Here is a 12,249-nt window from a genome sequence, read left to right as displayed (position 1 = left end):
TAGAGCGTCACGTGATCATGACACAGGCAACACTTCCTTTGAAGGCAAAATGGCATGCTTACTATAAAATGTACGGATTTAAGTGCTTAGGGTGGTGATCCAGTCTTTACAAAGAAGCCCACTTAGGCATGCATATGCATCTATGTGTTGGTGCTTCTACATGTGTGAGCCCAGTCACAATTTCCTGATAAGACAGAAGAAATAAAAAACATCTACAACCTCTGAACAACTTACTCATTGTGCCATTTCGGACAAGGTATTTAAACTCGGCGTCTCAATATGGCTACTAGAGTAAAAGTCTTATAAATGATTGTAGAGAATAGCCCACGAGAAGAAGACGGCACAGAGGCCATCACTATTACTGTTCAAGTGACATGTAATTTAAGAGCACACCTGTCAGCCAGCCACTATTCCAGATGAAACCTCTCCAGTGCACAGTGTACCCTCGTTCCACTGGTTCTGGAACCTAAGAGGCATGGCATTTGCCTATAAGCACCCTGTGAACCCTGGTGGGCAGGAGAGCAGCTTACCTTGTGGGCACAGGCACCTCAGTCAGGGCACCCAGCATGACAGCCTGCTGTAGACGAACGAAGGCAATGAAGGGACTGTCCAAGAAGTCAACCTCCCCAACGAGCACGTTGGACGCTTCTGCATCACGGGGCAGTTTTTTCATGAATTTATTCTTCAGCTGCACGGAAAGGGCGAAGAAAATAGAATTTATTTCAAGAGAGGAGAATAAGAAAGTACACCATATACCTTACTCCTAGGAAACCTCTTTAATCGAGTCTTTACACAGCAGCCCTTGGCCAGACACTTGCATATTATGACCAACCATTACATTATAGTAAACATATATCTGTCCCTTCGAAAACATACGAAGGGTGCAATAGCATACAATACATTAATATTAGTGTGCAACACGTCTTCTTTAAGTGATTTATTCACTCACTCAATACACTATTGAGACTTCACTATCAGAAAGGAAACGATCTAAAACACAGGGCTAGCAGAAAGAAAGGTCCATTTCATATCCTGCTTAGGGGGATTACTACCTAGGGGGAAATAAAATACGATTTAAAATACGATAAAGACTAAGAAGACAAATAAGACAGATAAGAAAGTTCTACTTTTCAGAGTTGTCAATGAAGGCATCTGAGAAACACATCTAACAGTAGAGACAAGCCATGGGCAAGGTCCTACACTGAAACACTATGCAAGTAAAGGGAAAGCCTTTGAACAACAAGGAGGTTGTTGGCTAAAGGAATAGTGAGAAGCCAAGTGTAGGAAGCTAAGAATCAAAGGCAAGAAGAAGAGCTAAGCTGCACACATGATGGGGACCATGTCATCAGTCACCAAAGGCCACGGGAAAGAGTGTCAGAAGGTAGGAAGATGTCTCCTACGGGAAGTGATCATGACTTTGGGAGCCACCAGTATTGAAGGCCACAGAACAGAAAATCACAACCCTGAGTGTAAACACAGGCTAAGAACAGCATTAATACCCAGACCCTGGGCCCCTCTGTCCTTCATAGAAACAGAAGGTGTTGCAGAGGAGAGTGGCACAAGGGCTACTGAATCTTGGTATTCTCACCCAGTACATGCAAGATACTGGCAGCATCATCATCCTGCAAGGCTCTGGATGCAAAGCCAACAGAATGCCTACAGAAAGCTCAGGGATTCCTATTTCACCTCCCCATGGTTCTTCCCTCATGAAGTTCTTCCCTGGAACTCCCTTGCTTATGAGGCTAAACACCCTTGGACCTCTCAAGGCCGGCACATGGACTGGCAGGAGTCTCCCTACAGTGTTTCCCATCTCAAAAGCTCCGAGCAGCCTCTGTATAACAGCCCTAGAACCCAGGCATCCACAAGAGAAGGCAAAGCACTGCGTGAAGAGGAAGAGCTGGAGTCGGATGCAGAGGACGGAGTGGAGAGTGACCTGAGCAATATGGAGATCACCGAGGAGCTCCACCAGTACAGACTGAGAGGCACGGAGAAGAGTGACAGCGACAGCAGCAGCTTGATGAGGAGCGTCTGAGTGACTATGTGAATGCGGACCATGACCTGTACTCCAACCACCACAGGTCAGTGGAGCCCCCATCTGAGAGGCCTTGGGAGTGGCGCCAAGCAGAGATGAAGCGCTTATATGGGAACAGTGCTCCCGAGATCCTGGCCATGGAGGCGGCAGTGCAGCTGAGCTTTGACAAGCACTGTGACAGAAAGCAGTCGAAGTACTGGCCTGTCATTCCCCTGAAGTCCTGAGTCCTGGGCACCGGGACCCTAGGCAATGCCTCACCGTTCCTAGTCTCTCCCACTTCATCTCTCATGGACATTTTCAGAGAAAGAGGCCTGTATACCAACATGGTGGATACGTTCTGTCAATCACTTATAGTTCTGTCAGCAGAAGATATACTGTTACCAGCACGAGGAATGTTCACTTGACATGTGTACTACACCGGCCCTAGGTTTTCCCTGCAACAGTCCAGTTCGTTGAAATTATTGCCTAGAGATACTGCCTATTGTTTTGCATTTTCACTTTCCTTCTTGAAACCTTCCGGAACGTCATAAAAGCCTTAAGCCACATGTCATGTATTGCTACATTTTTTTTGATCAGTTTTCATACATCCCATGCCAGCTCCAAACTCTTTAAATCTTCCTGCTTCCACCCCTCAAATGCTAGCTTGCAGGTTTGCAACCCCACACTGGGCTTCTGTCCACATATTTTCTCTGACTGTAGCTCTTTGGATGCCTCTGAAAATGATGCAAGTGGCAGTAAGACAAGTGGCACTTGTTACTCAGCTAGGTGTCAGCCCTCATGCTCTATAAAAGACCTGAGAGTAAATACTCTGGACTTGGCAGGCCATGTTTTCTATGTCATAACTGCCTATCCCTGTCTTCCTAGCATAAAACCAGCCATAGTTAATAAACAAACAAATGTGACCATGTTTCAGTAAAACTTTATTTGATATATATATAAAAGAGTGGACGAAAGAGCCTGGCACAATAGCCATACTGGGAAGTCTTGACAAGAGTAGGTTCAGTGGACATCAGGAACCAACTAAGCAACAAGTGGAGACTGGTGGCAGAGACTGTTACATAGAAAAATGTTGCTACAAAGGAACGCTGAGAAATGGAGAGGCAGATGGAGGACAGTGCAAAATGGAACGAAGTTGAAAAGTGTAGCTATTGCAGCCCTTTCAGAAAGTGAGCAGAGAGAGCTAATGGAGGCAGATTACTGCTACAGGAACTGTAGAGAATTGCTACAAAAATAACCTCAAAGACAAGCATCCTGGAACTACCGAGCAGGGGTGGTACCCACATCACAGACAGAGGAGTCAGCTGTATACAGGGACACAGCTTAGTACCCTAGCAGGAAAGCAGACTGGGTGGGTTTGAACGTGGGTGATTTGAGAGACAATCTAGGTAGTGGTGAGGGCTTCTAAGGACTCATATTTTTGCAGTGAAGCAAAAGTGAGCTGGTGGTGAGGGGGAGGGAAGTGTTTGGAGGATTAAAGAGAGATGGGAGAGTGTAAAGTTGTTTTCTCTCTCAATGAAGGCCGCAGGACACGGTTGATTTGGAAGTCTGTCCAATAGGCATTGTTCGTTTGTCCGATTTAGGGGAATTTAATCAGTCACAATGAAAAGGATAAAGATAAGACCTTTACAAGACCATACAAAAGGCACAGACTTCAGATAAACAATTTTTACCCAATATAAATGTCTCACCCTTCATGTGAAAAGCACCAGTGAGTTTAATGGTTTCAGCCAGAGATTACTACTAAACTAGGAAGCAGCAGACACCACTCAATGCGCCCGATTAGTAAGGAGGCCGGGTCAAGATTTTCCTTTCAAACTTCAACTTAAAGAGTTTCTTAACTGGGGAAAAGACATGACATGAAAACTGATGTCCAGTCCCCTGTGACCGTGCGTCTCCTTCTGTCCTCATCTGCTTGAGAAGACGGCTATAAAGTTAGAAAGGAAAACAGGGCTAATGTCTTAGTGGGACCCAAAGTAAATAAATACACAGGACAAAGTGGAGTATGTATTCTTAGGTATCAACAATGTGGTTACTTCTAAGCAGGATGGAGCTTTACAAAATATTCAAGAATTATATTAAAAGTTATATTTATAATATCGTTTATAAGAAACCTGTACAGAACAAATCATCTTGTTACATGAATTAGACCAGATGCTGAACATAAACATCACGTGTATTCTCTCATATCTCATATATGCTATCTTCACTTAAATTTTATATATATACACAGGCTTATATATGTGTATGTGTATATACACATATACATATACATACACACACACACACATATATATATATGTGTGTATATATACACATATATATGGATCTAAGTGAAGGGAGACAGGAAACAAGAGAATGTAACCGGATGAAGACAAACTGACACGTTTTCTTCTGTCACATGCACAAATCAGATTTTATGCACACACATACATACACATATATGTGGCACGGTTATATGAAAGAACAAAGGGGAATTGTTTGAAGATGGGAAGGAGACCAGCGAAGAGGGAGGAAAGACAGAGGGAATTCGTGGACTGAATATGAACAACGTACAATGACGTGGACCTAGGAAAACCTACTGGAACCCCTAGTGTATTTTGTACACTAGGAAAATTAAAAAAGGACAAAAAAAAAATTCTTAAAACAGAAGCCCTAGAAAAGGCCCGCTGCCCTCAAGTCGTCATTACTGGTGCCTAGGAAGCTAATGAAGGGTTCTCAATTACACAAAGCAGGCTGAAGTATGGCTGGGTGGCAAAAGACGTCCTTGAACTCTTTCCTAAGAGCCCTCCTTTATGGACACAGAATGGAAAGTGTATAAGAGTCTGGCTGGACGACCACTCTCCTCCCATGATTCCTGACTACCATAGCTAGGCATGCTGACTGCAGTCCTCTGTGGCTGCTGTACTCATGAGCCTCATACTTCTGACCAAGGAGCACCCTTCAGAGCTCAGCAGAGCCTGTTCCACTTCCTCAGCCCCCTTCCTTGGAAACTCCACTAGTCAATTCTGAGTCACACTTGCGTTAGATGTGTGGAAACAAGTCAGAGCAGTTAGTTCACTGGGAATACGCTCAGGAGCCACTCGACACATACTTCATCTGTAATAAACACTATAAGGGGGAGAAATGGATTTTGTAGCAATGAAAACCCAATCAATAGAGCATCAAACTGTCCGGAAAAGTTATAGAAGCTTTTAGGGCTCCACTGCAACATCTACGCAGCTCACAAAAATATGCAGAATATCCAGGCTGCTAAATACACAACAGGGTCTGCCTAGCCGTGTCGCGCTTTCACTGAGACTGCTGTGTTCCTGCCATTCAGACCTTAGATGAATCTTCCCTACCTGAGCACACTCCTTGCAAGATTTTGTCAAGCCTCATACTTTTAAAACTCGCCCTCGTGCTGATGACCTAAAATACGTAACCTAAGCCAGAAACTTTCACAAAACTCCAGGCCTGAAGCACCTTCAAATGGATTTCTGACGCACATTTCATTCCACACATCCAAAATGAGCCTTTCTGAGAGTGCCCTCCCCCTCCCCTCTACTCCTCCCCTCCACCCCGCCCCACCGCCTGCCAGCTCTTCTTGCAGTCTTTACTGACCTCTGAACAGCAACTCCATTCCTCCATAGCTCAGCCCCAAGACTTTGCAGTCATCGTCACGCCTTCTTGTACTTTCATGCCTAGTCTCTCAGCAAATCCTGCTAGAGCCACGGTCACCATCTATCTAGAATCCCACTGTGTCTTATCAACGTCCATGCTGTGATCATTTTCCTTGTGGTACTGGCTTCCTGCCTCGAGCGCCATTTTCTGCCTCTGTTCCCAAACTATTCATGAAAGCAGCCAGGTCAGGTATATCGGGAGCCACATCATTTCACCTCTGGACTCGAAACCCTCTATTGGCTGTCATTTCTGAGGTCTCGCCCAGACAACTATGAAAATTCCCCAATCATAGCATCATCCAGAAACCATAAGCTCTGTGTCCTGACCTCCTTCCACTTTCTCCAGGCCTTTGCTCTAGCAAACATTCCAGCATCTATGTCCTCATCCGTGTGCTGCAGGATTCCTTAGCTCAGGTCCTTCTGTCATAGCTGCTGTTTTCCTCTACAAGAATGTCTTCAGGGGTCCCTTCCTCAGTCCCTTACAATCTATTAAAGGTCACTCTTAGTGGGGAGACTTTCCCTGCCCATATGAGTCATGAGTCCCTCCCTCTCCACATGAACATTCCCCATACCTCTCTTCGTCCCTGGGTTTTGCTCCTTGTATGTATCTCCCATCACACATGCCATGTGGACCTCTTATCTTCATTGCCTTCCTCCTCATACCAATATAAGATCCCTCTATGTGAAACGGTCATCTAATGTGCCCAGTGTTAGTTAGGTTCCTTACGTCTCTGACAGTGTCTGAGAAGAAAGGTTAATAATCGTTAAATGAATGAATGAATGAATGAATGACAATTATGATTTCTACTTTTCTTTGTTTTCCATTCCTTTTGTTTATCTTTTATACTTTTTCCTATTTTTATGTTCATGCATGTATGTGGGATTTCTTTTTTACATGAATATGAACAGATAGGGGTATGCAGATGTGGAGGCATGCAGAGGTAGAGGGCTTGGGAATCATCCTTGGTTGCTTTTCTACAGAATCCAATCAGTTGGGTCTTCAGTAAAATCCAGACGTTTTCCACATGGCTAGTCTCACGTGCCAACTTACTCCGGTAATCCCCTTCTTCAGCCTCCCGGGTGGAATAATAAATACCCTCCTCTTCACTTCATAACTCTAGCACTCATGCTTCTAAAAAGGTGTCTAACCAATGAGCCATCTGCCCAGCCTTCCTCTTTCTTTAAAGAAGTGAGCCATTCATATCACCCATAAATAAATGACCTAGACCCAGGCCACCATTAGTGAACTACTTTCCTAACAAGAACAACTGGAACAAAGGATATAGACCCGACCCATAGGAGAGAACAAATTCTTTTGTTAAAAGAAATTGCACTCATATGTAAAAAGAACAACGTCCTCCCAGTCAGTAGCGGTTGTTCCTGCCCACGTGGAAGGGAAAGTCTCAAAACTATCAGGGAAGAATGAAGACAGAACCCAAAGACAAACAAAAGCAGGAGAGAAAGTGGGCAGGGAGAGGGATAGCTGAGGCCCCAGTCATGATCGGTCATATGCGTCCTAAGGCCCCTCTAAGAAGGTTGCCCCAGTTTAGGAAAACAGTGCCTCCTCTTCAGGCTTAAAGCAGTTTGGAGTGTGTTCCTATCCACCGCAGAGCCCAGCCACAGCCATGTACTCGAAGATGAGTTGAGGAGCGCCAGGTTCAATAGAGCGGGATTTGTACCCTTCTGCACTGGAGCCATTCTCAAAGCCTTTAAGGAGCCCGTGTGCCCCAGAATGTTTCAGCTCCTGCCAGAAGAAGAGGTGCATTGTGGTACGAGACCTGATCACAGACTGTTGCTTTGGACAGAAATATTTCCCTCTTTCATCCAATCTCATGCTCTCTGTGAAAATGGATAGGGCTTAGGGTCTAGCTGTGGGCACTATGGAGAACACACAAGTTCTACACTCTTCAACTTCACAGTGCAATGGAGAAGCAAGGTCAGAAATAGCTGTCACGAAAGAAGACGCATAAATAACATGAAAGTCATATTGTACAGTGAGAGGTCACGAAGCACAGTAATCATAGCCAGGAACAGGGTTCAGGGAAGGTGTCTCTCTGCATCAGAGTTTAAAAACCTACCCCCCAGCACTGGCTCATCAGACAGAGTCATACCTTACTTTCTATAAGGGATACAAAATGGCGACAATAGCCACAACAAGAAAATATAATGGCTATGATACAAACACTGGTTCTGGACTTACACGATAAACTCTGAACAATCATAAGAGACTAAGAGAAAACTGTATGCATTAAACAGGGAGACATCACAAAAGTCAACAGAAGATCAGGAGAATAAGAACAAGATCCAAGGCTGATAAATCTGGCTAAAAGCCTCCCAGTAAAATCATCCCAAAGATACAGTGTAACACATTCCTCCCTCCTAGATCTTTAGTTGTTTCTCCCAGGGATGCCCTAACTGGATAGTGTATAGGGTCAAATACAAGAACGCACAGTGCAGAGAAACCCCTTCGACCAACCTCGATTTCAGGGAAAGGAATTTCATGCAGCTATCTTTGGAGCTACGATCACTGAAATATACTTTGGCTACCTCAGCAATTCTGGGACTTTTTTTTTTTCTTTTGGCTTTAAAAAAAAAAAACAGATTTTAATACAAGCTGTGCATCCAGATGTGCCTATTTTGAGATCCCTTTTAATGTATCCTTTCCTCCAGACTAAGACCTTCCTCTAATTTCTTACACACATGCAGTCTGTCTGCTATGAAAACTTAACTCCCACAGTGTCTTGAGCATCCTTACTTTCAGAGCGCTTTGCTATGAACCTAGTGAGTGGAGCTATGTCAAGAAGCTAGAAACTCTAAGTGGATAAAGTAGAATCAAGAGTAGAGGGGATGGAGTTCTGGTTGTGTTCTGAGATGGGAAAGCTGCTCATCTACAAATGGCGGGATTCTGCAGCTCACTGAAACAATTGGCTTTTTCATTCCCCACTTAGATCTTAGGCTCTCCTACCCTCTTGCAGGGAAAGTAGTTGGAATAGTCAAGGTTTTGCAGATGGGACCCATCACACTATGACACCTACCTAATTGTAACTGGTGTAACCACTGATGGACTGCGTGCCCTCATGCCTACCTCGACACCACACTCGCTCCTAACAAAATCACCATCGAGGAGACCTGACCTACCACATCCCTCTGAAACTAGCAGGTGTTAAGAACCTTCTTATTTTTAAATCCTCCATCATTATTGCATTAAAATAATTATATCCAGTACAGTTTACCTCTCGACTTACCCATCCCCATGTCCTGTCTACCTAAGCAGACTACTCTTGGAATTGTTAATACCGTTTCTCTTTCGGTCCTCTTTTTCTTATTTTGGGGGTCATTGTCTAGTCTTCGTTTGGAAATTTCTAGCTGCTATTCTTCTCCACACAAAATCATCTGCCCAGCTTGGTACTGTTGTAGGTTTCCCTGGTATCATAGGCTTCCCTAAAGAGGCTTTCCGGGTAGGGGTCAGGTGGTTACCATGCCTACTGATTTGCTCCCAATGTTCGGCACTTGCCACACTGTGATGGCACAGAGACGTACTTTCTTTCAGTCTCCAAAGTCTCTTGTTTTAAAAGATAAATTATACAATCCCTTCGCCTCTGAATCTCACTGGGATTTTAAGGAAAGCCTAACACACTATGCTATATTATAATCGCCTGTTACAGAAATTTAACATTTAAGAAATATGAAAGTGGGGACAAGGCTCCGGACCTGCCACACACATTTCCAGCACGTGTGCGCGCGCACACACACACACACACACACACACACACACACACACACACACACACGCTTAAAAATGAAAGAGGCAATATGAACCCTAGAGAAGGCAAAAGAAATTATAGTTAAAAATCTATACAATGGAAAACAAGTGATCACACACAGTCTAACAGTTAGACTTTATGATTTGACAGGTATTGTCTGTCTTAGCTAATTTATCTAGGGAGGGAAAAGAAGCCATTTCTTTAAGTCCATAAAAATCTTCCCTTGCTTACAACATTACTGGGTGCTCACCATCTATGATGTGGTCTGAGGTTTCAGAAATACACAAAATGTGAGAGTGCGTAAAGCCACTGAGACGAGACACCAGAAGGCTTTGCGGTTCTGCTCTACTTTGTAAAGCACTCGTCAACTTCTTTTGCGTTTCTTTCTTTCTTTTTTTTTTTTTTAAGAAATACAACTTCAAAGTGAAAACAATCGCCTGAAGGTGAAAATTTGATTTTACAATTTTTCATCCCAGATTTAGACATCTCACCGTCGTCGATGCAAATGAGCGTGCGAGGCAGCATGCTTGCAAATGGCCATCAAACTAAATATAACAGTAAGTGGATCCAATTTCCTAAACAGGATGAAATTTCAAGCAATGACCTCCTTTAAGAGTCTAAATCTCTAAGCCACATTTTGTGTCTGTTATAAAAAGAGAAAACAAACACGTAACACTGCTAAACGGGAATTTAGCTCTTAGTAATTTTAAAGTGTGTTTGTGCGTGCTACTTTAATTGAATTCTTATACCTAACTTATGAAAAATGCACCCGACCACTTTAAGGATGAGGGGAAACTGAGGCCCACTGAACTCACTGAGCTAAGGACTAGGCCAGGACTTAGAAGCGGACCATCTGCCCAGGCCATGGCCCTGCCGAATGCTCACATGTCTCACAAACACATTTGATTACCTCAATTTTAGAAGCTCTTGACCTAAAAATCTCCGAGCCTTTCATGTAGCAAATCCGAGTTGAAACATCTGCACGCGCAACCTTTAAAAATTAGGATGAGCACATTTAAAAATATTTAATAGTGTTTAGCTGCATGAAATGGATGGCTCAGGGAAAGAAGCTGGGGTGAAGAAAGTCAGAATACAGGCCGGAGCCCTTGGAAAGGCTGGAAGAGAGAGAACCTGCAAACTCCAGGCGCTGAGTCGGGAAATTTTTTTTTTAAAGTTCTTCTCCTCTACCAATTGTAAGTAGGGATCACCCACTCCGTGTACCAAGGAAAGAGACTGAAAACACTCATGGTACTGTGTGGTAATGAGTCCCCACTTGTGGGTGTGCCCTGCCTTCCCCTTATATGCTACGGCTCCAATTATACCTCCTCACTCTGGCCTGTGGGGAGGATACATCTGACCCTGATTCCCCGCCCCCATCCCCTGACTTTCCCTACCCTGTCCGCCGTCATTGCATTTGGCACAAGGCACCACGGACAGAGACTCTTATTAGACCACAACTACATTATATAAAGTATCTGGTTGTTTTTTTAATTACGTATTATTCAACTTTGCTTCCCTGGTACTTCATTGTCCGAGTCTTGAAATAAGTGCTCAGCAAACATTTAACACGGAAGCCCGGGTTAATTCATTCATCCTAGGTCATAGCCTCAGAATCCTCTGCAGGGACAAGTGTAGTATGGGGAGCCCCATGGATGGTGTCCCCCTGGCTGCTACAAACCACAGAAAGTTAGATCTTCAGTAAATAAGTGAAGGTGTTTTTGCTGTTCCAGAACAGGTAAGCACTCATTGCCAGCCAACACTTTGCAACATCTTCCTCTAACGCATTCAGAGATGCTTGACAATGCTGTCCTTTGCTGGAGATTTCTCTGCAAGCCTTTGAAAGACCTACCTGTCTGAGCCGCACAATGACTTCCTTCCTCACTTAAGACATCATATCATATTAGTAAGGTGAAACTGTGTCTTTGTTATCAAAAGAAATGGAGGACTCCAATAATTATTTTTAAATTATTGATGCTAATGGCGATAATGATTACTAATGTCCTTTCCTACCAGTGATCGCTGGCCATGAGCTGAGCCAGGGATGTTTTGTGCTTTGTGACAGAATCTCACATTTTCCTAAAGAATCTATCATTTTCTGGCTCTGTCTGCCCATGACGAAAGTGAGGTCTACAGATTACGGTAACGTGCATGAGATCAGGGAAGGCGGAAAGGTTAAGCAAACGCTCAGGCCGAAGGCTGCTGACTACAGTCTAAGCTTCCACAGCAGCCTGGGGACTGTTAACTGATATTCTAAATGCAAATGGAGAATAAGATGTGCTTTCGTAATTAGACCGAGCTAATCCGGACTCTTCCCCCACACAAGGCGTGAGACCTCGGGCAACTTGCTCCATTTCTTTAAGCTGAGTGTTCTCATTTGTGAAATGGGGATCACAAAAGACTACACCGTAGAGCTGTTAGGAGGAGTAAAGGAGGTCACGCCTGGACCCCCATGCACAGAAAACTTATTGAGTGAAGAAATGCAGAGGCTCTGAATCAAGATAGCCTCAGCAGTGCCTGGAGAGTGAGAACGTATTACAGAGAAAGCGAAGGGTAGACTGGAAAGGTGGGGCAGAAAGGGCCCTGACTGGAACACAGCAGAGGAAACCCTAACAGTCCTCAGTAGCAAAGGCAGACACGGCAGCAACACGGGCAAGTATCAGACACTTTGCTGAGCATCTGACGAGCTCTCAACGTACCTGTGCCCTTAGTTAACCTACGGAACGGTTGCTGATAATACCAGAGTTAGCATCTGTATTTAGCTCCTTCGTCTGCAGACAACACTGACAACACACAT

The 12,249-nt window shown here is 44.2% G+C and overlaps 1 protein-coding gene and 1 pseudogene across 1 annotated transcript in view; one reads left to right on the top strand and one right to left on the bottom strand.

Moving 5' to 3' along the window:
• Positions 1-12,249, bottom strand: part of Slc4a4 (solute carrier family 4 member 4) — a 331,652-nt gene that overhangs the window by 109,623 nt on the left and 209,780 nt on the right. Inside the window, exon 9 of the mRNA XM_032916131.1 lies at positions 531-688. Coding sequence (XP_032772022.1) covers positions 531-688 — 158 coding nt within the window. The remainder of the gene's footprint in view (positions 1-530; positions 689-12,249) is intronic.
• LOC116912188 lies at positions 1,340-2,256 on the top strand (annotated as a pseudogene).

Source organism: Rattus rattus, chromosome 11 (assembly GCF_011064425.1).
Source record: "Rattus rattus isolate New Zealand chromosome 11, Rrattus_CSIRO_v1, whole genome shotgun sequence".
NCBI classification, from domain to species: domain Eukaryota; kingdom Metazoa; phylum Chordata; class Mammalia; order Rodentia; family Muridae; genus Rattus; species Rattus rattus.
Note: the sequence above shows the minus strand (reverse complement) of the source record. Positions and strands in the feature narration are given on the sequence as shown.